The sequence below is a fragment of the Cupressus sempervirens genome, chromosome 6 (genome assembly GCF_028749045.1).
Source record: "Cupressus sempervirens isolate cs-2001-9-10 chromosome 6, ASM2874904v1, whole genome shotgun sequence".
Lineage (NCBI taxonomy): Eukaryota > Viridiplantae > Streptophyta > Pinopsida > Cupressales > Cupressaceae > Cupressus > Cupressus sempervirens.
In genome coordinates this window covers 203,371,080-203,396,314 of record NC_143123.1, presented here as the reverse complement: position 1 = coordinate 203,396,314, position 25,235 = coordinate 203,371,080, and the positions used below count along the sequence as shown (strand labels likewise).

General features: G+C 35.6%; 1 protein-coding gene across 4 annotated transcripts in view; it reads right to left on the bottom strand.

Annotated features, from left to right (window-relative positions):
* Positions 1-25,235, bottom strand: part of LOC149551943 (initiator tRNA phosphoribosyl transferase family protein) — a 70,065-nt gene that overhangs the window by 30,046 nt on the left and 14,784 nt on the right. For 2 of the 4 annotated variants that reach the window (XM_089787441.1, XM_089787442.1), the window contains exons 2-6: positions 9,689-9,877; positions 8,798-9,583; positions 8,379-8,485; positions 7,643-7,751; positions 7,466-7,525 (exon numbers count right to left, since the gene is read on the bottom strand). In XM_089787441.1, coding sequence (XP_089643567.1) covers positions 7,466-7,525; positions 7,643-7,751; positions 8,379-8,485; positions 8,798-9,583; positions 9,689-9,877 — 1,251 coding nt within the window. Of the gene's footprint in view, positions 1-7,465; positions 7,526-7,642; positions 7,752-8,378; positions 8,486-8,797; positions 9,584-9,688; positions 9,903-25,235 lie in introns of all 4 variants that reach the window. The other 2 variants (XM_089787443.1, XM_089787444.1) reach the window with 2 other exon arrangements.

Below are 25,235 nucleotides of genomic sequence, written 5' to 3'. Positions count from 1 at the left end.
GCTACGGATGTAGACATGTTGGTTGTATGTGGTCCGACTTTAACACACCTGACCTATATATATTCCCTAGCACTTGTAAATCTACTACCAGGCTACTCCAACTCTCAAAGGTGAAGCAATTGCACTGCAGAACGAGGTTACTGATATATTTACTTCTCAGCTATAAGTGTCTGCCAACCCTATCGGTTGTCCAAGCACCCACATCTGCCCGCTAAGGACCTGTATGCCCCCAAGTAACTCTACACAGTTCAATCACCACTTCTGCTACCTATCATGGAACTTCAACAATCTGTAAATCAATGCATTAACTCAACTCATATTTCTGAACCTACAATGTGAGCACTAGGTTTGTGTCCAATCTCACTTATTTCCTTAAGGGGTTTCGTCCTTAGGAAATATCCAGTCACATTTAAGCAACCTTAAGGAATTAACAATAACATATATTCATAGTGTCAATCCCAATGTAACTCCACGCTTTTATAACCTCGATATGAGGGAAGACACAAACAACTAGGCAATGTTGGATTAAAAGCCAATTTCATTTTTTAGTCACTTAAGTTACTTTATAACATTAAAATATTTAAATAAATCACTTAAGTCACTTGAACTTTAATATTTGAAATACTTGTTTGATTGCCATGTCATCTGAAATAGGAATCTCTCCTCATAATTCCCCATGTGACCAGATACACTTTCTAAAAATAGAAAGGGTCCATCTCTATTACCCCTGACTTACTATACATAGTCAGTATGAAAAATGGAGTCCAAATGACATCGAATGAAGGCCAAATCCATAAATCGCTAAATGTTGGAGATGAATCAATCCTCAGAAGACCCTCTAACCATCCTCAATAGCCTACGAGAATCCCATATTAGGCTAATCCTTGAAACTCTGATGCTGGCAACCAATGGGGACATTCCATAAACTACACATCAACAAGTAGGAAACTTGCAAGTTTCTCAAAAGTCTTTTTATGAGACAGAGTTTTAGAATTGGAAACCATAATTTTCCAAAAAAAATATGGTTGTAAAATAAAAACAAAAAGGCTTGATTGCAACAAAAAAGCTCTTTTCTCTATTTTCTCTCATTTTGATCTTTGGCATGTGCACAAAACGGCTAGGAAAGTGATTCTTGACTAACTAGAGGAAAGATTTGAAAATTAAAATAACTCCAATGAAATTATGAAGGTATTTCCATTTCAATCTATTGCTTTTCCTATTTTCTATGTGATTTCATACCATAAACAATGAAAACCTTGTTGTTTTTGTAAATATGGGTCTATTTTTTATTATAGTGTTAAAATATAAAGAAAAGATTTATCTTAGACTAGCGAGCAGACCATGAAACCACTATATTTCTAAATAACCAGCCAAACACCTTCAGATACCACTAACCCCGAAAACCACTGTGACTATACATAAAAAAGACTGTCCTGTCTTTACAAAATTAACACTGAAGTGTTTATAGACATGAACGTTGCAAGCAAAGTGGGTTTAACCTTGTAGGAAACTCCGTAGTTAAGTGTGCTCGAGCTATAGTATTAAGATGGTTGAGCTCCTGGGAAGTCTCAGTGCTTCACCTCTATGAGCATCACCTAGATCCAATGAATGCTAAGTGTTCCATTTATTGTCATAAAAGATGGATTTGTGTGAATCACTACTCATGAAACATGAGTCAATGAGTTTGACTCAAAAAACTACATAGTAAAATCCTGATGGCAATATCACACAATTTGACTTGTGGAAAAATATTTCCTACTTCTCAATTGATGAGCTTAAGGGGCTTTCTAATAAATGGTTCTTAAGCACAACACTCAGTGAAATTTTAGCAAATGGGGTTGCAAGCAGACTGAGTTTAACCATGGAGGAAACTTTGTAGCTAACCGCACTCGAGTTGGAGTAGTACTAGGATGGGTGACCTCCCGAGAAGTCCTGGTGCTTCACCTCTTTGAGCATCACCTTGATCCAATGAGTGCTAAGTGTTCTATTTTTTGTCATGGGAGATGAGTTTGTGTGAATCAATACTCATGAAACATGAGTCAATGAGTTTGACTCCAAAAACTACACAATTAAATCCTAATAGCGATATCACAATTTGACTTGGTATGGAAAAAAATCTCTTTCTTAATCAATTGATGAGCTTAAGGGACTTTCTAATGCACTGTTCATAAGGCACAACACGTGGTGAAGGTTTTGCAAATGGGATTGCAAGTAGAGTGGGTTTAATCATGGAGGAAACTCCGTAACTAAGCGCGCTTGAGCTGGATTAGTACTAGGATGGGTGACCTCCTGGGAAGTCTTGGTGCTTCACCTCTGTGAGCATCACCTAGATCCAATGACTATGAAGTGTTCCATTTATTGTCATGAGAGATGGATTTGTGTGCATCACTGCTAATGAAACATGAGTCGATGAGTTTGACTCAAAAAACTACACAGTTAAATCCTGAAAGCAATATCACAAATTGACTTGTGGAAAAATATCTATTACTTATCAATTGCTTCAACTATACAACTATAAACCATAAATGATTTTCACAACTATTCATTAAGGATTACAAACAGATAAAAAAAACTGTAAACAAAAAAGACCCTCCAAGTTCAAGTTTTCTCCTCCTGCACAGGGTGCTCACCCAATAATCGTCTTTTGAGAATTTTTGTCATTTCCATGCTTGCTTCACAACATCCACTCCAAATAGCTCCTCTTCACAAGCCCCATCTCAAAGGTAATCTTTGATAAATCCCATCCCACTTGAGCCCTGGGGCACCTCTTCCCCTTGTCCTTCCCAACACTTTTTAGTAGAAAGGGTCTCAGTGGTGCAGGGACCTTAGAAACATTCAACCATTCATCTTTCTTGTGTGATGAATCTTTCACCTGGTTTTTCCATCACAATGAAAGCCAGACCCATATGCCCATTTATCCCTAATGCACTCATGTAATGCCTAGTGAGCATCATCCTTACTACCAAGCTCCAGCCACCATGCCAAACAAATCGAGGTGTGTCCACATTTGTGCAGTAGCAATATTCTGATTTTATATACTTCTAGTTCTTCCCCAATAACATTTCTACCATTTGATAAAGCATGGAGTCTTCAAGCTCAAACACATTTTTCATTCATCTTCCGAAATCCTACCCAAAATTGCTAGTTACTGCTTGTGAGTAATGGGGATGAACTTTGCCTGCATTGCAAATAGAGCCATTATCACTTCCACATAAACCACTGGAAAGATCTCAAAAATGTAGTAAATATATGGTCACCCCAAATACCTCTACCAATTTCAAATACAAAAGGTAAAGAGCTCCAAAACCTTTTTAAAGGAGCAAGCACAATGCCATAAAGCATTAACATTATCACAAATGTCCATGAGTAGATTAGTGGGTGGTAGCGTCCAGAAGCTTCCACCAATTAAAAATGATGTTTTGGAGGTTGTGAAACATCCCTTTGTCTTGTGGGTCATTTATGGGGACCACCCACTTAGACATCTTGTCTACCGCATCATTTCCTACACACTTTACATGAGAAATTTTCAAATTTTGTAAATTCCTTTCTAATTATTTTTCATTTTCCCAAGATGAAACCTCTCCTTCTAATGGTATTAAATGCAAATTCAGGATCTCAAAACATCTACCATTCTAACAATAGATAAAACAGCTTGAGATTTGGCTTGATTGTCTATACCCATAGAAGATTTTCAGCTCCAAAGGCGATGATCTGCACCATGTGATCTTGGGAAACAAATCCTACCCAAGATGAGGGCCCATCAAAATTAACTTTGATCCAATTCTCCTCCCAATTAATCCATACAACCTCCTCCTACTCATAAGAAACTAGATCACCCCAAGAAGGCCCATTAATAGGCCTATAAAAACCTTCTTGTTATTCCAATAGAATTTTCCTTTTGTTTTTCGACTCTTTGAACCCTCCCTATTGCATTTTTTTTGTCTTAGGCTTTGTAATGAGCATAGTAAGAAGGGGACACATCCCCCAACTTTTTACCAACGTCCCAGAGGCAAGTACGCATCGGGGACTTGGGGGCGCCATTCCCCCATCCCCAGCAGCACCACTAGATTCAACCACCTCCACTGAAGATGGGGGGACGTCTCAGTGTTGACTATTTGTCGATTCGACTATTTATGTTCAATGTTCCAATTCAATGCAATGTTCACGTATTTACTCTTTTACATCTTTATATCTTATATTGCAATACATCTTATAACTAGCATTTTAAGCACCATATGTATAGTATATACAACCTCCCACCATCCCCAAATTAAGGCCCCTCTGTCCCCCATCCTCAAAACTTGTCCCCCAAGGCGATGTAACTATGGTAATGAGTAATATAATTGATTAGTACTTACAATTTCAAAAACACTATAAAAGAGAACTATATTCAGAATGTGAAAGGGAAATAATATGAAAAAGGAAGCAACTATAAAGTTCAACTTTACAGAATATTACGTCTGAAAAGACCACAAATGATATTGCAATGTTCTCACTGATAACTATTTTAGCAGATTTATATTACAGTAAAGGGAGTGTTAAATGTTTTTCCATTAGATGATAAAGAGTTGCTAATACAAAAGAAGAGAGCGACTATTTGAGCCACAATTTTAGCTATTATTATTCCAGTAGCTTTTCCTTTAGTTTACATAAAAATGGATGGAGTTAAAAACATTGGTGGATTTAATGTTGAGAATTTGAGAGATCATAGGTACAAGTTTCAATGAGAAAATCGAAGCGCAAGGAACATTCCCTTTCTATGGCACAATTGCTACTAAAATCCATCAGAATCATTAAAGAGAAAATATGAAGCCTATTTCACAAGAGATTGAAAATAAGCCCACAAGACTAGGGTTTGACTTCTCTCAAGGCATGTATTAGTTTGCCTGATACCTATTTATAACTATTTAAAAATGCATGGAATGCTATGATATATGTCCAAAGCATTCATGTACTACCATTGTACTCTTTGCAGGCCTTCAGAACCTTCCAGTATATGATAAAACTCAATGGAATGCAATTCCCTAACAACTAACAATTGCAGGGCATGCACTTAATTAGTGAATTTCATCAATTTAACTAAGCATTAAGCTTGTAGAATATTTAAGAAATTTAAATATAACAAACACAATCCTTCATTTGATATAAAATATTGCAACAGTTCATTTTTTTGCAGCACTACAAGCTGATTTTTACCTTTCAGATAGGAACCATTCTGCTTCCGGTTCTACAATGTCTATATACTATTATGTATATACTTTACTTCCCGCTTGATTATACAATTGTCCCTACCCAAATGAGTAGCTATTTGCATTAAGTGGGGGGTCAATCCCCATGGGTGAGTTGACTACCCATTCCCTTCCCTTCTCCCATGTTACAGCAGCAAGTGTTGTTGTTCCATATGGCAATCAAGGCGACATTTTGGCCAAAGCCACATGGCTCATAATTGTACAGCCTAGTTTGGGAGATTTAATCCAACACTTTGTTTTGTTTTTTGGGTTTTTTTAAAACAACCATGACTTAAAGCTCCATTGCCATAGTTTTGGGCTACATTTTCGAGAAAGGATGCCAAACATGGGTTAACAGAGAAGTTTGGTACTCTTTTCAAGATCTTGTAGTGATATCCCAAGTTCTTTGGCCAAAGACATGTATTTGGTGAAATAGATGAATTTAACTTAGCAAATTTTATTACCATTTCTCTGTGATATCCCGATAGTGACAGAAGAGCATTGCATATTCATGATTATAAATACATGTAGATATATTACATTGCATTGGGATTCCATCATGCCTACTGTTCAAGGTTGCTGAGCATTTTGTCCCGGGTCAGGTATTCTTTGTGTCAGGATGAATTCCAGGAAAGCATAATCTTAATGTTAGGGTTAGAAGATAGATATCAAACAGTTAAACGCATATTCAATCAATAAGACAGGAATGAAAACACACACAAAATGAAACAAGAAGACAGAATTTAACACAGTTCACCCAATATGGGCTACATCCACCAAACTGCAGGAACTCAAACATCTATTATCCACTGCATAACCTGCAACATTCTCATGAATACACTACAATACAACTCCTCAACTCCCAACCACTTATACCAAACCCTATTTTAAGAATTACTAGAAATTAGAGTTTTACAAAGTCACACAAAAAAAAAAGGAGAAAAAAAATTTTGAGAGTGTACAGTATAGCGTGATCAGTTGCCACATACCAACACTTAATGGTTGGGCAAAAAAGCTCCTGAATCATGCTCTCATCCCATGGCTTTGCAGGATGACCATGTTGGGTTGATGATGGCCAGGACAGTTTATATCAATGTGATTCATTATTTGCATAATCATGTGTGTGTACATTATTTATGTATAATTGGACTTAATGGCAATAAGTACCATAGTTGTACATTTCATGTATATCCAATTTATGTGCTAGCGCCAAGAATCTAGACATGTCAATTTGAGATGTCATTATGCCATTTTAAACATGTTAATGATTTAGCATTTGGTTTATTTACTTTAATGAGAAATTGAGCAATTATTTATTTGTGAGATATAGTTTAAGGATTGTGCTACAACTAACTCATGCATTTTACAGGGTACCTGATCCAACTGAGCATATACTCAGCCACAGAGAAAGACCCTAGAACATGGTAAAATTTGGTCCTTAATAGTTAATAGTCAGGACTCAGGATGGTCCTTGGCTAGCGTGGCTCTTCATGGGTCATCTTTTTCTTCTTTATACTTGACTATCGAATATAAGGAAGATTGGGGCATTTGTAGGCCATCAAGATGTAAGCATTTAGGTTTGTTCTGTGAATCAGTTCATGAATTAAATCTACTCTGAATTCAACATAATTAGCTTTTAAGTCTGTTACTCAAAATCTATTAGAACTCGGCAGCCAACAAAACACAGACATTTGCAGTTTATGCTGTAAGAAAATTCCAAGCTTGTATCTATCATCACTAATTGTAGAGATTGGCAGACTGAAAGAATATAACTTTGAGGTTTGCAGTGGGAGTCACTTATGCGGTGCCTGGACTATTCTAAGTCAAATTTGAAATGGTTTTGAACTTATATTTCTAATTATAGATCTTGGAAGCCTCTGAATAGGCAAGCATAGTAGTTTGCACTGGGGGTCAATCCTATGATTAATAAGTTTTCATTCCAGTGTAAAAACTTTTCTTCCCCTAAATCTCTATCAATGCAACTTATCAGTTAACCGCCTCAGTCCATTTAAATGTCTGGGTGAACATTTTCCATAAATCCAACAAGACATCAAGAAAGTTCGCTTCACCATTTTGAAAATGCTTTCCTTCTTTTTAATAACATATATTTCCAACCTAGCATAAAAAATGCAGTTTCCATTGTGCTTTTAGACTAAAATCTAAATCAACCATAAGCCTGCAACTGATGCTAGATTAACACAAAATAGGACCACATAGAAGGAATGGAAAATCAGTACCTTTATCATCAAACAAAGACATCAGAATCGCCAAACATATACACACGCTTATGTCTTCACCTGGAAAAAGACAGAAACTTAGAAGCGTATGTGAGAGGTTGAAAGTCTAAAACATTAGACTGGAAGAATAAAAATAAGTCTGTAAAGGCAAATCGCATGAACACATTATCATAATACCATTGGAGCAACAAACTAGAAGCGTTTGTCCCCTCTCAAATTTTTTCCTTGCAAATTCTACTGCTAAAGGAAGATTCTTTTGCAAGTCATAACGATTGAATTTGGAACCCTGGCGAAAAAAAAGAAAGCAATATGAACACAATTATTCATTCTGAATCAACATTCCTCCAATAAGTTAAAAAAGCTCCTAAAAGATTTAAGCTCAATATCATGATTACTTAGGCATTTCTAATCTGTATGTGTGCTTTGTATCAAAGTTAATTGTTTGTGTGTGTGTGCATGTCTGAGCATTTTAAAGCTAGTGTGTGTGTTGCAGGCTTTATGTCTTTTGTTGGGTGGATGTGTGTGTGCGCATATCTGTGCTCTATATTTATGGTGTGTGTACATATGAGTGTGTGTTGTGTGGTGTCTGTGGTCTGTGGTCTGTGGTCTGTGGTCTGTGGTGTGTGATGTACAGAGTCTGTCCATGCGGATCCAGATTGTGGGTATATGGGGGTGTGTGTGTGTACATGTGAATGTTATGTGTTGGAAATTTTATTTATATGTATGTGTGGATGCATATCCAAGTTAATTGTCAATGTATGGTTGTATGTTTCGTGTTATATGTTTTATGTTTTGTCTTTTGTCTTTTTTTAGTGTGTGATAGTGTGCACGAGCATGTGTATAACTACACACTACAGCACATGCTAAATATGCATAATAGACCAACCTTAATGAAATCACACGAATCACTCACCAAAATAGGCAAATGAATATATGAACCTTCACCATCACGAGGAACAAAGCTAGTAGTGTCACAGTTTAGAATACTGTCAAACTGCCCAGAACCATCTCCTTCCCGAGCTTTGTTTAAACATCAAAGAGAATAAGATTCAACAAATTATGTGAGATGAATGAATAAGCTCCACCAGAGTACATGTTAGATCAACATATGAAACTAATTCAAACATGGATCACAATCATAAAATCCTGGGTGACCATAATATTGTAAAACAAAAAGAAAAGGCACAATATACCACATGCTTTACGTTAGGATATCTATTTCTAAATATGCATGGGAAGAGAATGCATACAAGATTAAAAAATTATAGAAACAGTGACATAGTACATACAAAATTCTTTAGAAGTTAAAAAATCTTGCAAAAATGAACATACCATATTCGCTACTTGAAATCGCAAGTCTAGTAGTTCCTATCCAATAAAAATTGAATTGTCCTTGGGGCAATTGCTGAATTCCATGTTGATTCAGCTTTTCAGTTCTATCTGCAGAGACAAATCTTCCATTGGTAGCTACATCAGATTGGAGTTCACTATTGAATCCTTCCTCCAAGCTACTCACAACATCAGTTGCTATTTTCTTTGGTTTAAGTTTGATCTGCAAAGCCTCCTGTCCTCTTTGAGCTCGATATACCCTATCCTGTTCTACAATATCTGCCACCATTTTATTACATACCTCCGGTCCACCAGAAATAAGATTATATGAGTGCTTCCAAAACAGGCTAGGTGACAGTCCACGTGCCCAGCTTTCTTCATCATCTGCAGCTCCTGGGATATAACTCCAACTGTACTCATCATCATTCATTCTCTTAGTGTTTTCCATAGAACTTGATGCAGAAACAAGAATAACAGGAGTAAAATCCCAAGAATCCAAATCGGGGACTTCATTAAGCCAAATGACAGTCTTCTGAGATATCCATAGTGGGCGCAAAGGCCTTCTTAGAGATGTGGCAAGAAACATTAAATCAGACCCAGTAGCTTCCAATATTTTTGTCCATCCATCAATACGGCTCTCTATATTAGCCTTTTCACTGTCAGACACCCACAATGGAAGATGCAATGAGCAATCCCAATCTTCTAATTTATTTATAACTGCCTCCCTATGCTGGCAAAGGTTTACTTCAGCATTCCTATCTGCCAAATTTATCCTCTCATGATGGTAATCTGTTTGAAGTTGCACAGGTGAACTATTAGAAAAGGTGACGTATGGTGCAAGAACCCTTAAGAAATTAGAAAGCATATAAGCAGATAAAATCATTTGTTTCCCACCTTGAGCATTTGACATTTCAGAGCATGTTGACTGTAAAGCTTCAGAATATTTTGTCAGATTGGTGTGACGAAAACCTTGAATCGCTCGATTTAGAACACATATCCATATCGGTATTGTCTTTGACATACTATCTGGAAACCGTTTGCCTTTCCTTGTTGCATCCACAATGATGCATCCTCCTTTCTCCGCTGCACTCATTTACTGCAGGTTCACCTAAGCACTTCTTAAAAGTTTCTAAATCATAACTGAACAAGTATAAAAAGTTGTTTTCTGACATTCTCCTATATGAAATAATATAGCAAAGATGAAACAAAATAAAAAATGATTGCTATTGGAAGATATTAGTTTAAACCTCAAAATATGCCACCACTAAAATGGGGTTTTTTTATTAGAAGGTATTAGTTTATACTTTATAGAGCATACCATTAAAATCAACTTTCCAAAACCCTAAAATCTTACTACAATGTCAATTATTCACAGTACACAATATAGAATACTCTACAGTTGGTGTATCAAATATGAAAGGGAAGGCTGCTCCATTAACAGTATTGCAAACCCATCAAAAGGATATCACCATCACATAGCAATAATATTTGCAAAAAAGAATTGATCTTTGAACTCTAGGAAAGCCAAGGAAGGACTTGCTTCATAAAAATGATCTGACATAGATCAAATCAACTATAAAAACCATGTAATACAGAAGAATAAATTAATCACTTACAGGAATGACAGCACTATAAGAATTACATCTCCAATCATCTTATTTATTATTTTTTTAAATGGTAGATATTGTATATCTTGTAAATATTTGAATATTTCTAATATTCTTTTATTTTTTCATTATTAGAATGTTTCTAATAACAACCATTGTTTCATAATAGAAGCATTGTCTTCGTAAACTATATATGAGCATCTTGCTCATTCATTAATCTATAAATATTTTATCAATTACCTGTGTAATATGGTATTTGAGCATGATTATGAAAAAAAATCCGAAACAATTAATACTTTCTGTTAGAATTTATCCATTTTGAATTTTTCGGGATTATCAGATTTTGAAAAGCAGAATTGTTTTTTCTGCTTATGGCTGTTTTCTGACCTTACTCTGGTCGTCTTTGTGCAGAAGCAGCCAGCAGCTGTCATTTTTCCACATCTGTCCCCATAAACTTTGTGTTGCCAGTTGTTTGATCCCAGTTCAAGCAATGTCTGTGTGTTGTTTTTGCTACTTCAAAATGCATTTTTTCACAATTCATGGCATCTATGTTCGTGCAGCTTTTCCAGTCTGTGTGTGGATTGTTTTTTCCACGCACAAAAGGGTTTCTGCCTGTGCTTACATGCCATTTTCAGCATTGCCTGTATGTGTTTTAGCTGCAAAGCCATCAGCTCTAGAACTCCTCTTTGGCCCACATTTTTTCCTCTAGCTCACACGACAGGAATGTTTCTGTTCAAATGCTTGTGGCCTCTGTTTTTCATGACTTCCTGTGATTTTTTAAATTTTTAGTGTATTTTTTGACAGGATCCTAGTTTTTGTTGGATTTCTTCCTTTATCTGCAAACAGACAGCCATTTCTGAGGGCGTAATCTGCTAAAAATAGGTTTTCGTTACACCTGCATCCTGTGCTGCAACACCTTTAAACAATTTTTTGCACTGGTTTTCTGCTCATTGACTCATCTTTTGTGGTTCAACCTGTGATTTTTTTCACAGCTTCATAGCAGCATTTCTTCATTTTCTTCAGCTGTCTTAAGATTTTTTTGTAAAAACCTTTGTTTCTTGGTTAGATTCAAAGTTCAATTGCCAATTCTTTATGGGTTTTTCATGAGGATTTCTGGGTCTTTCTTCATTTTGTCTGGGTCTTCCAAAATGTCTACCTTAGGATTCATGTCCAGATATTTTCTATTTAATCTCGGATTCAGCACCTATTTTCATTCAAAACGGGCTTTTTCTACATTTTTCTTATTCTGCCTCGATATTTGTACCACCATTCACTCAACCACTTTTGCCCTCAGTATTTTGTAATGGCATCTTTAGTGAATATCCTAAATGAGGGGAGTTCAAAATTTAATGACAGAAACTACAATATTTGGAAAGAGCATATGATGACAATCTTTGTATACAGATATCTTGATAAAATTGTTTTGGGCAGGACTGATCATCCTACAGATGAAGGCAAACGGCACGAAAATTTTGATGAGCGAAATCAAGAAGTTGTCGTGCTCATCAAACTTACAGTCACTAAAGATCAACTGCCACAAGTTCCTTCTGGCAAAACAGCTGTAGAAATTTGGAGCCATCAAAAAGATTTGCATGAAACCTCTAATAATTGTTGTGTTCTTATAGAAGAACATGGTCTTCATGATCACGTTGGATGAACAGGTGTCCCTGCAAGATCATCTCAATAAAATCAAGGACATTCCAGGTCAATTGGAAGCCACTGGACAGAAAATGGAAGAAGACAGCATGGTAGTGATCACCTTGAGGAGCCCAAGTCTCCCTATGAGCACTTTGTTGGAACTCTCAACGTTGCTTCCACTCATGCTGATGTATCTTTTTCCGATCTCTGCATAATGCTTTTACAGTAAGATCACTGGAAACAACAATCCTGCAGTGGTACTAGTTCATCTTCGAGTACACAAGCTTTCTAAGCTAACTTTGTTCATAAGGAGACAGGCAACAATCAGTGCTCTTGGTCTTCTCAGCAAAATCCCTATGCTCAGTCATCAAAATGCCCGAAGAAGAAAAGTATTCACTAAAACTACTGCTGTAAGCATGGTTATATGAAGTTGGAGTGTCGTAAATGCTTAGCTGCTCAAGCCAAGCAATCTGGTTCACAGCCTACATCACAGCTACAGAGCACACTGGGAAGGGTGAGTCTGCCTTTTACACCTTCATGGTTAAAAGACCTGTAGATCATGTAAAATTCTCTACCTGGTCTTCTAATATCCCCTACTCAGACGTCGTCAATTTACAATGTTTAACATGCATTATTATGCATCTAAATTGAATTTATTTTAAGAAACAATGAATAATTCATTATGAATTTAATAATTAACACATTTAAGCATGATTCCTCCTTCTCTCTTACACAAGTCAAACTTACGGAGGATGGGAATTTCAATGTCGTGGGACGATTGACACCCATCTACAAGTAGGCTTCCTCAAGGGATTGGGACAGTATGTTCAAACCCATCTCGGGATTTTTCCCTCAAGGCACTGGAAATACATATCCTTACCCATCTTGGAATTCACCCGTCTTGTGAGGATTTACTCTGCCTCTCCCGAATTGACAGAAATCTATCCTCTTAAGGAGCTATAGTAAGTGAATACGGAATAGGTAAGTTACCAAGGTTCGCCCCTGGACCCCCCGGACCAGCCCAAGTTCAAATTAGTCTGTGGTTCGGGGCTGGTTCGCTGGGTGGTCTAGGCAGGGTTTGATGTTTTTCCTGATGGTTCGAACTGCTCAGAACCTAGTGCAAACCCGGGGAGACCATGTCAAAAACTAGCAAACGAAGTTCAAACCGCGTGAATTCTAGGCCCTACGGATGACAAAAAAGTGGCTCTTTTGCAAAATATAATAAGGTTTTGGCATCCACAACCGCTAAAAGGTTATTATGAAATGATTTTGGTGGCCTCTCATTGTCTTTTTTGGTTTCCAATGAGGCTATTTTGTCTTAAGCAAGAGCAAATTGGTGGTTGAGCAAGAGTTTGGTTGTGCAAAAAGGAGTTTGAAGATTGATTTGTGGGTGTTCATCAAGTGTTTGTGCTTTATTCCTACACATTTGCAAGCTTACAATGGCTGGAAAAGGTAAGTTATTATTCCATTTGCTTTTCTTTTTGTTCTAGTTTTTTTTTTTTTTTTTTTTTTTCCATTTCTCTTTCATTCTTCATAAGATCTTTTCCATTTCTCTTTCATTCTTCATAAGATCTTTTCCATTTTTTTCAGAATTTTTCATTTTCTTGCATATGAAATGAACATGTGTACAATTTCTTGCCATAGGAAAAGGAACCGCAATGGCATCTACCTCTTCATCAATAGGCAATACTGAACAAAGATTAGAACCCCACTTTGATTCTCTAATATGGAAGTATGTAGATATTGTAAGACCCCTTCCAGGAGGTGGTGCATTTTGTTGGAGATGTCCAGGTTGTGGTGTAGAAAAATATAGTTCTTATTATCATGTGGTAGGTCATTTGTGTGGATACACTAGAAGAGGACTCAAGAAATGCCCTCGCAAAAAGGTACCCCTATACTCAATGCAACCATGTTAAAATATATTGAAGAGCATGAGGCAGCAAAAGAGAGAAGGGTGTAAGGTAACCGAACTCAATAGAAATAAATGTAAGAAAAGAGCAAAAGGAATGCAACCACCCCCTAGATGCTATGGTACAAGACCACCCCTTTTTAGTACCTTAGGAAACACTAAGACTGAAACTATAGCCCGTACACACAATAAAGGGACCACTAGAGATTGCTTTTTGAACTAAGAGTTAGGAAATTGTTGGAATTAAGGCGGGAAGATACCTATATGCAAATGGGTTGTCCTTTAATGTTGTTGACTCTCCATTTTGGAGGGACATGTTGACAGTTGTCAATGAAGCTCCAAGAAGGTATTGTGGCCCCAAGTTTGAGAGAGTGTACACCACCTTGTTGGATCAAGAGGTCCAGCCGATTGAAGATCAATTAAAGCCCATAAAGAACTCATGAGTTGAGACAGGGATGACAATAGTTTCAGATGGGTGGAAGGATTCTAGGAACCATCCCTTGATCAATGTCCTTGTTGTGTCCCCTAAAGGGGCAATGTTTCAAAAAGCAATGGATTGTTCGGGGCAAGTAAAAGATGGGTCATTTATTGCTAATACCCTAATTGAGGACATTGAACAAGTGGGTACTAGAAACGTTGTCCAAGTCATAACAGACAACACAAAGAATTGTGAAGCTGCTAGTTTGTTAGTTGAACAGCGATATATGCATATCTTTTGGACACTTTGTTTTCCATTCAACTCATAGTGGGTACATGTGGAACATCTCCTTAAGTTCACCGAACCCATTATAAGCATGCTTAGGTACACTAACATGGATAGGCATTGCCTTGGAGAGATCTATGATGGCATAGACTCAATGCTTTAGAAGACCAAACAAATTATAAATGACAAGGAGCAAGATTCGCAAGAGACCTTCAAACAATTACAAGTAATTATTGTTGAAAGATGGAACAAAATGACCACTCCACTAAATTTGCTTTTCTATGCCTTGATGCCCAAATACTATAGCTCTCAATATGGTGATCTACCAGGAAGGTTGCCACTCTATAGAGATTAGAAGTGCCTGACAAGTACCTAGCAGCATTTAGAAGACTCTTCCTAATGATAATATGAGAGATGTAACCATGTACGAGTTCATAGAGTTTGTGAATGCTAGAGGTCTAAGTAACCATGCTCGTCGTCATTAGTTTCGGAAGGATGCTCTAGTTGGTGGTACCTCCATGGCCAAAGATTCCAAACATTGAAGCCCCTTGCAATCAAAGTTATATCACAAGTTTTATTTTTATTTTTATAGCTCACTTTATTGTCCAAAGAATCATGACTAGAAAGTAATTTTAAAAAATTTATAAGATTGAATTAATTCTTTTTAAATTGTTTACCGTGCGTTGCCTACATAGGTTTCTAGTTCTTCTACATTAGAAAGAAATCGGAGCACTTATTCTTTCATCCACTCGGGGAAGCACAATAGGCTGCAATCAAAAAGAGCAAAGAGCCTAGTATTTGTGCATTACTACTAGTGCCTTCTTTCGCACAAGAATAAAGAATACAAAGAAGGGGAGACAAAGAAGTGGGATGTAGGTGCGAAGGTTATGGACTTGGATTCTTCCACTGCTCAACTTACGCTAGATGATTTTGAGGAATTTGATGCCAATACCATTGCTGTTGCTGCTGATCCCATTGGCCTTTACCTCAATTGCTGAGTCAACTAATGCTGAAGAAGAACAGGAAGAAGAAGATGAAGAAGATGAAGATTGAAGAACTTAGAATATTAATAGATTTTAATTCCATTAGTTAAACAATGATACTTGAACTTGATGCTATGATTTATTTTTAATGTTTCGAATCTTTGATGTTGAACTTGTTACTTGAACTATATGATGTTATGATCACTATGATTACAAGTTTATGGTGTTTTTGTTGTTGAAATGTATTTATGCTACTATGTTACATTCTTATTTAAACTCATGCTTCATAAATGTGTCTATATATATATATATATATATATATATATATATATATATATATATAATTTACATGTTTTTGTACTAACAAACCCAAAGCCTTTTCCAAAATTTCGACAAACTTGCAAACCGGTTCTTGAACTTTGAACTTGGAACCGAACTCGAACAGGTAACTTAGAGGGATAGACTACAAACATTTTTATTCCTTTGTATTACAAATATATAATGTATAACAATAAGATTCTAATTATTATTATTATCAAAATATGTACTGATATATCCATTATCTGTAGTAGACTAAATGAAATATATATACACATTCTAATAATTTTACCACAGTAATCTATTACCCATATGTACCAAATTATGATAGTATAATAACTTATTATAATTGTATAGTGGTATGATATATATGTATATACTAACAAACCCAAACCCCTTTCCTAAATTTTGACGAACTTGCAAACCGGTTATTGAACTTCGAACTTGGAACTGAACTCGAACTAGTAACTTAGAGGAATAGACTACAGACATTTTTACTCCTTCGTATTACAGATATATACTCATTATAATGTATAAAAATATAATTCATATTACTATTATTATTAAAATATGTATTGATATATCCATTATCTATAGTAGATTGAATTAAATATATATACACACATTATAATAATTTTACCATAGTAATCTATTGCCCATATGTACCAAATAATGATAGTATAATAACTTATTATAATTGTATAGTGATATGATTGATATGATATATATATATATATATATATATATTAGGAGTACCAAATAATTCTCATCCTTCCACGTTAGGCACTAGTTATATATATTTTATAGCCTATGATGCCTTGATTCAATCAATAACTATTATATCCAATAATGTTCAATCTTTTGATGAGCGACTCATTAATTCCTATGATCCCCTCTAAAAATATCCCATTTTTTATCATTTGTTTACTTGGATTTTATAGGGAGATAATAACATGTTTGCTTTTACTCATACTATATAGTATTGTTGTCTACGACAACTGGCAAGGTGGAATCGATTAACTTTGGTTAGGATAAATTGAACAATCTTGCCACATAATTAATGTCACTACACCCTCAATCAATTCCCTTGAACAAAGGCTAAGGTGAATAGCATATCAAGCATACCATTATGCAATCTTCAAAATATCAGATTGGGTGAAGATCGATTATACTCATTGCATTTGGACACTCATCTTTGCAGTGTAATTTATTCTTGGAATAATAAGATGGTATTTTACTTGCTCTTAGGAGACACTGATTTCAATATATAAGAGGTGTTGATCATGCTTCATGCCCCAAAGGGAAAGGTATCACTCCCTTAATATATCTTCCTGAGATAGCACATAACTCCTATGATGAGACACGACTCATCTTGCATTGTTCTGTAATGCACTTAATTATTTGTTGTTATAATTCAAATTAATTTAGAGATATAGATTATTAGTTTGTTGTTATAATAGAGTTTGCATGTGTTCAAACACTATCATGTGCCTTGGTTTCTTTATTCCTCTTTAATTTTTATATAGTCGATAAGTATTATTCTTTTCTAATTAAGATTCCTAAAGAGTTATATGAAATTACTATATCGCTAGTTATATTATACCATTTGTTATCATATCTATTTGATATGATTCTTTATATACTTATTAATAACATTATATTATATTGATTAATATATCATATTTATTTATTTATAACATTGATTGATGTATTTATTCATATGAGGAAATAATTATTAAACTTCACTTTGAAATGGGACATTACATTTGTTGATCATAGACACCACATGATCATGAAAAATGGTTTGGTCTATGCTTGAACACAACAATGTTCTAAAGAAATTTTGGGCTGAAGTAGTCCACACTGTCATGTACCTTCTCAACAACTCTCCTACAGTAGTTGTCAAAAAGCAGACTCTCAAAAGAGACTTGGTCAAACTATAAGTCCAGAATCAATTATCTCAAAGTTTTTGGTTCCATTGCTTTTGTCTGGATCCCTAATGCTAAACACACTAAGATAGATGCCAAGAGCAAGAAACTCATGCTAACTGGCTACAGTGATAATCACAAAGCCTGTGAACTGGTTGAGACATTGAGACTAATCATCTCATCTTTAGTCGTGATGTGATATATGACGAGAAACAAGGGCCATTTCAGCTCTCTCCTCCAATTATGGATTCTAGGGATCAATCTCTCAAAACTCAAGACTTGGGTCCATCTTCCATTCAGCCATCTGATGGGAGGGCTAGGCTCCAATTGTTCCTATTCCTACCTCTCCACTAGTTCCTCCTGCAAGATTACCCAAACATGCAACTACACCAACAAATTTTCCTCAAGATTCATGTGATCTTCTCCCATTGTACCTCCTACTTCTGATATTGGCACTTCTACTCTCCAGTCTAAATGGTAGGCTAAGATGATAGGCGATCTTCATGATGATGAGCTCAATGAGGATAGAACTAGTTGAAAGAAGAGCAAACCTTCCAATTTTGTAGATTTTGCTCTCATGGCCAACATTCACAATGTGTATGAGCTACATACATGCATAGAAGCAAAAGGGATACCTGAGTGGTAAGAAGATATGAAAATTGAGCATCATGGTATGTTAAAATTTAACACTTGTGTTTTGTTAGAACATAGAAACCCATCGGATGCAAATGGATCTACAAAGATAAATACAAGGTTGATGGTACTTTAGATAAGCACAAGGCTCGTCTTGTTACCAATGGCTTCTCTTAGCATGAACAAATTGATTATGAGGAGACTTTTTCTCCGACAAAAAAAAATGAGGAGCATCAAATTAGCCCTAGCCATGGCAACTTATTAGTGTGATTCGAAGGTCCATCAAATGGATGTCAAAAGTGCCCTCCCAAGTTGTGATTTACAAGAGACACAACCTTCTAGATTCAGCATTGTTGGTAAAGAACACTAGGTGTTCAAACTGGTGAAAATAGTTTATGGCCTCAAACAAGCTTCTCAGGCATGGCACATGAAAATTGATAAGTACCTCACAAATTAGGGTTTCTAGAAGAGTCCTAACTCATATTTATATGTTAAGACTACTGGAAATGGCATCATTCTTCTAGCTATTTATGTTGATGATCTCAACATCACTAGCAGCTTGGTATCTCTGATTCAAGAATAAAACAAAATTTATGCCAGTCTTTTGACATGACTAACCTTGGGTTTCTGCACTATTGCCTAGGTTCATCTCTCAATCTAAGAATGCATGGGCTTTGCTTGACAAATTTAGAATGCAAGATTGTAAATCACATCTACACCTATGGAGTTTGGTCTAAAGTTGTCGGTCAAATTTAGTTCTCTTGTTGAGAATGAGTTCACCACTAGACTTGATCTCAGCTTTGTAGTGAGTTACATATCTCGCTTCATGACAGCTTGTGTTTCAGATCAATGGGCAGCAAAGCCAATCCTGCACTATGTCAAGGGCACTTTAGACTTTGGTACATTGGTTACACAGATTCAGATTGGGAGGCTCTATTGGTGACAAAAGGTCTACTTCCGATGTCTTCAATTTGGGTACAAGTGCTATCACTTGGACCAATAAGAAGCAGTAGGTCGTATCTCTTTCCTTAGTGGAAGCCGAATATCAGGGAACGATCAAAGCAAGTTGTGAGGCAGTTTGACTTCAAAGGATGCTTTCTGACATCCATATGCCTCAGGCAAGCCTCTCACCCCTCTTCTACGACAATCAAGGAGTGCCCAAACTTGCCGAAAATGCATTCTCCCATGAGTGAACCAAGCATATTAACATTCATTGTCACTTCATCCAACAACTAGTTAAAGAAGGATTTATGGATTTGCAATATGTTCCTACAATAGACCAAATTGTTGGCATTCTCACCAAGTCCCTGCTTCTAGATAAATTTGTTAAGTTCAAGGGGTTCCTTGGTATAGTTGACAAATTGATCATTAAGGGAGGGTATTAGAATAATATCTTATATATTATTCTTTTAATGGTCAAAATTATGTATCTTGTAAATATTATAATGTTTCTAATATTCTATTATTCTTTTGTTATTCTAATTTTTCTAATAACAACGATTCTTTCATAATAGAAACATCATCTTTGTAAACTATACATGATCGCCTTGCTCATTCGTTACTTTATCTAATATTTTACCAATTACCTAGAAAAATGATTGCATGAGAAAATAAAACAAACTAAAGGAATTAAAGATTCCCTTCATTAAAAAAAAATGTTTTCCATCAATCAAGCATAAGATGGATCGAAAGCTATTTTTACTTTTATCTATACCACGTAAAGTGAGCTTATCAGAGGTCTCCAACAACCATCTCTGCTTTATGATTTTTTGCAATAATCCATTCATATAAGTATTCAGCAATATCTCTTCCATTAGCGACTGCAGTCCAAGTACCCAATGCAATTGGCCATGCTATGTTGTTTGTTCTTTGTTTCTTTTTCAAAATGATAGATGTTAATCATGGTGTGCGAAGGAAGGTGCTTCCAACAAGATAGAGAGCTTCTTCTAGAAAAATCGTGTCCACCTCAATAGCAATCTCTTATCCGAGTTGCTTTCTCATTATCAATATATGTAATGCCCCCTTTTAAGAAAACTTGATGTTTAACTAACTAGCCTGGTTTCCAAGTTTCCCTCAAGCTAATTGGTGAGCAAGAGGGAACTCCATAGTTCTTGAAAAGCAGAAGATCAATTCAGAACACTCGTTATTCATGGGAATGAGTTTAGTTGGTGGCAATGAGCATCTTGATACTTCTATAATTGTTTTCCAACATTTGGGAACTCTCCAAATTTCTTGGAGCAAGCATTTTCAATAAGTCACTCAGTCGCTCCAATTCATCATCTTAAGAACTCAAGGTTATTTTTGTATGAGCAATAATTACACCATTCAGTACTCTCCCAACTCGATAAATTATGAAGTTAACAAATAATTATTCAATTGATTTGTCTACTGTTGAAACAATAAAAAGACAACTTAGTGTAATAGTTCATTAAAATAATAATGCATATAAGTGTGCCACTTCAACTTGGACACCTAGGCATGGGAGCATTTTTAAACAGTTAATTATTTATTTTTCCAAAAAAATAACAGGACTTTGCGAGGAGTCTCTTGATGCTTTCAGTATCGTTTTCTAACATTTGGGAGCTCTCCAAGCTTCTTGGAGGAGGAAGTTAATTTCAATAAGAGATTTAGTTGCTTCAAACATCATATCAAGACCTCAAGTTTATTTTGGTATAATCAATAATCATGCCATTTCAGTACTCTCCCGACTCGGATAAATCATAAAGTTCACAAATAACTATTCACTTAAGTTTTCTAATGTTCTCAAAACAAAGATATGCAATGGATGGATGATGAAATGATCTCAAAACAAACTTTAATTATACACCATAACCGTGTCTTTTTACCCTAACGGTTGTAACTCTTGGATCAGGTCAGCCAGCAACAAAAAACTTTGATTTTATTTATTCAATATTTTAGCCCAAAGCTGCACACACATCTTCCCTAGGTCAGCCAGGTCAGCAAATAAAAAGGCATTTATATTGCAGTTGATTCTTACTCATGATTCTTACTCAAGAAAGGACTTACCTCAGAGGGTCATCCTTCTTGTGAATGTATAGAAAATAATTTTAAAACCTTTTCCCTAGGGTCGGCTCCTATGAAGAGGTTAGCCAAAAACAGCATGTGTAGATTGTATTATGTATATATTTATTTGCTTGAAGGGATGTTGATAAGTAACCTTGACATCAATGACAGGTTAAATCAACATGAAGGCTTCAATATCCTAAAAGCTGAAGCTATGTTTGGTAAGCATTCACACACCTCCAGAACCACATGCTCACCAATTGATCTGATTTAAAAAATGGGCTGAAACACAATATCTGGTGAGAGTCAAATACCTGCGATATCAATATTCAGTTTCTGAAAAAACAAATTTGCAAAAACTCGAAAGAGTTGTATGCAAACCAAAAGCCATCTTGTTATTCGAAAATGTAAGAATATATACAATGATGGAACATCAAAAGTCACCACAGACATGAATTCGAAATGTATATGTGGCTATAATAAATACAGAAATATTTAACTAAAACTATTCAAAACTAGGTGTTTATTTACCCCAACTTGTCGGGGTCATAACTTTTGACCTAGAGCTCGGAATTCAAAACCGTCTGCACCGTTGGAAAGAAGAACTAAAAATCTAATTTCAGTCCCTAAAACAGTGAGCATTTGGCTTGTTAAGTTTGTAGTTGCAGTCAGATTGATTCGATCATGAGATACGTTGTTGATGGTAAATCATCATTAGATAAATATTCTTCTATATATATATATATATATATATATATATATATATATATGCGGTTATTTATATAATTGATATATTAACTAATGATAATTACCTATAGAGACATGTCTCTTCATGAGACATGTCTCCTCCTCTCATATTTATGAGTCTTCAAATCTGCATTTGGAAGACATCAATTACATTGGCAATGTTAATACATTTGCAAAAAACGATCCATGTTACTCAACATGGTATCAGAGCCTGACTGCAAATGTATATCATATGGCTATTAAGATGGAGGGCTGGAGAGTGAATATGATAGACAACAATAAAGTGTATATATATATATTTGGATATTATAAGTTCCAAACATAAATTTTATGAATGCATCACCACTAGGAATGATTGCCAGTCATCTATCTTTGAACTCCACAATATCTCTGTCTATCACTGAAATGGGAGTTTAGATATTAAGAAAAGAGGAACATAAAACCAATCAGAGATTAAGTTGTATCTGTATGGAAGATCCATTAGCATTAGTATCGATCAATACTGGAGATTAGTCTAATACTCACAGTCGAAGACCAATTTGCAGCAGTCTATAGATTGGAGAATATATGAACAAAAGAATATATACAACAGTTGCATAAAATAAATAGATTCCAGCAATTGCACATGGAGAAGAGAATACTATGGTCGCAGATATATAATAAGAAGCAGGGTTAGCATAACATTGAAAGAGTGTTCTCCCATCAGCGATGAATTAATGTGATCTGCAATCTATATCAGCGATTGACTGGAAACTAATCAATGATTGGTATCAGCCAACAATCAATACTTGCCATCACTTATATATAGTGCTTGCTTATTTAAACAGTCTATTGAAATTTTATATGAGTGCGCAACTTAATATATCCTATTATATAAAGTCTGAAAATTTACCAGTCTGATTTATAAGATATCAGAAGGGATTGAAGCAGCAATAACAAAATACTGAAAACAAAAGGGTTCGAATGGAAAGAATATGCAGCGGTCTCTGAAATTTATATCTGATAAATATGCAAATTGGAGTCTCTTCAAATAACATGATTGCTATACGGGTGAGTATATAGAGTGGTGATGTCCACTTATCATGAGTAGAGCAATGAAAGTAAAATGGGATATAAGGATACAGTTCTGGCATAAGATAAAACACATACAGTGCCTGAAAACTCAACATGTGGTATCCTGAATATTTAACCAATAGTGTGAAGTGTTAATGCGGAGAAACAATGACCACACAGTGAGGAAAAGAAGTATGAAAAGAACACGGAGGAATATAAACAAAGATTCATGCTCTAATTCTTAGTAAACATTGAAGATTCCAGAAGAGTTTGTCCATTTAATGGGGCTAAAAGGCTTGAACTGTTGTTAGTTGTCTGGCAGTCCAATGATATTTTAGAAAGCTTTTGTGCAACTGTTATTTTGAGGAGCTTCTGGAAAAATCATCCAAATTTTGTTGTTTTTTAATCATTCTAATACTATTGGCCAGCCATCGGCAGGATATGAGCAAATGATGATAGTGGGATTGCAGTAATAACTTTTTGGAGGAAAGGATTATTAATGCCTGCATCTAGGACTTTTTTTTTGTCGCATAGGAGGTTCCATAGATTTTATCAAATGCCCTCTTCTGCAACTGAGCTATATACCATGGAGAACAATCTATTTCTTTCTATAATGGATTCAGATAGCTATTGTCTGCCTTGGAGTAAAATGAGTAGAGACAAATAAGATGAGATGGAAATATAGATATAAAAAAGAAAATGGAGGTCGTGGCTCACGACCATTTAAGTGCTATTTTCTCTCACATTTGCTGGAATTGAACCGAAGTTTTGACTTTGAGGCAATGCTTTTGAAAGGCTCGCCCTCTCGCACAACAACAACGCTCTTAATTCAAATTGGCTTCATAAAAGTGAAACAAAGACATTGGAGTTAGGCGACATGACGAGAGGAACAAGAAATAGGAATACATATTATATAGCTAATCACTGCAAACAAATAAAACACCAATTGCCTAATAGAAGATGGCATCGATGTGAATAGTGGGGTTTATAAAACAAGAATAACACATTAGTTTCCATATATTAAAGCATCTGGGACAATTAAGAAGATTGTGAATAGGATTTAAAAAGGAAGCGTGTAGATACCAAAGAAGGGCCTACATTACCAAGTAAGAGGTTTGGAAAATGGGCGGTCAACTACAAAGGACCCATGACATTGGATAAGGTGCAGATCGGGCATTGCAAACGGTCACACATGATTTTACCATGTCAAAATCATAAGGATTGGTCACCAACTGACCAAGGTATGTGGGAAGTTATTTAATAATTGTTTTCATCTTATTAATATTTGTAACATCTACTTTTTCCAGGTCTTCACTAACAACTAACATATCAAAGAAATGCAATTATTACTTCATTTTCATAAGACGAAAGTTATATCAATTACATTCATGGGAATGAAATTAACGATTACAATCAGTTAAACAAAATTTCATAACTAACAATCGAAAACACCATGAAAGAATTTACTATGGAAATTAAAATCTACATACCATGGAATTCAAAACTGAAATCAATCTAGGGATGCTTCTACAAACACCCAAGTTAGTCCACAAATACCACTCAAAATCAAATGACAATTACCATCAAATACCACTATATCAATTAGGGCATCAATTACCAATGGATCATTTAGGGCATCACATACCATTGTATCAATTAGGGCATCTATTACCATTGGATCATTTAGGGCATCACATACCACTATATCAATTAGGTCATCTATTACCATTGGATCATTTGGGGCGTCAAATACCACTGTATCATTTAAGGCATTAGATACCACTGTATTGTTTAGGACATCAGATATCACTGTATCATTTGGGGCGTCAGATACCACTGTATCTTTTAGGGCATCAGATACCACTGTATTGTTTAGGGCATCAGATACCACTGTATCA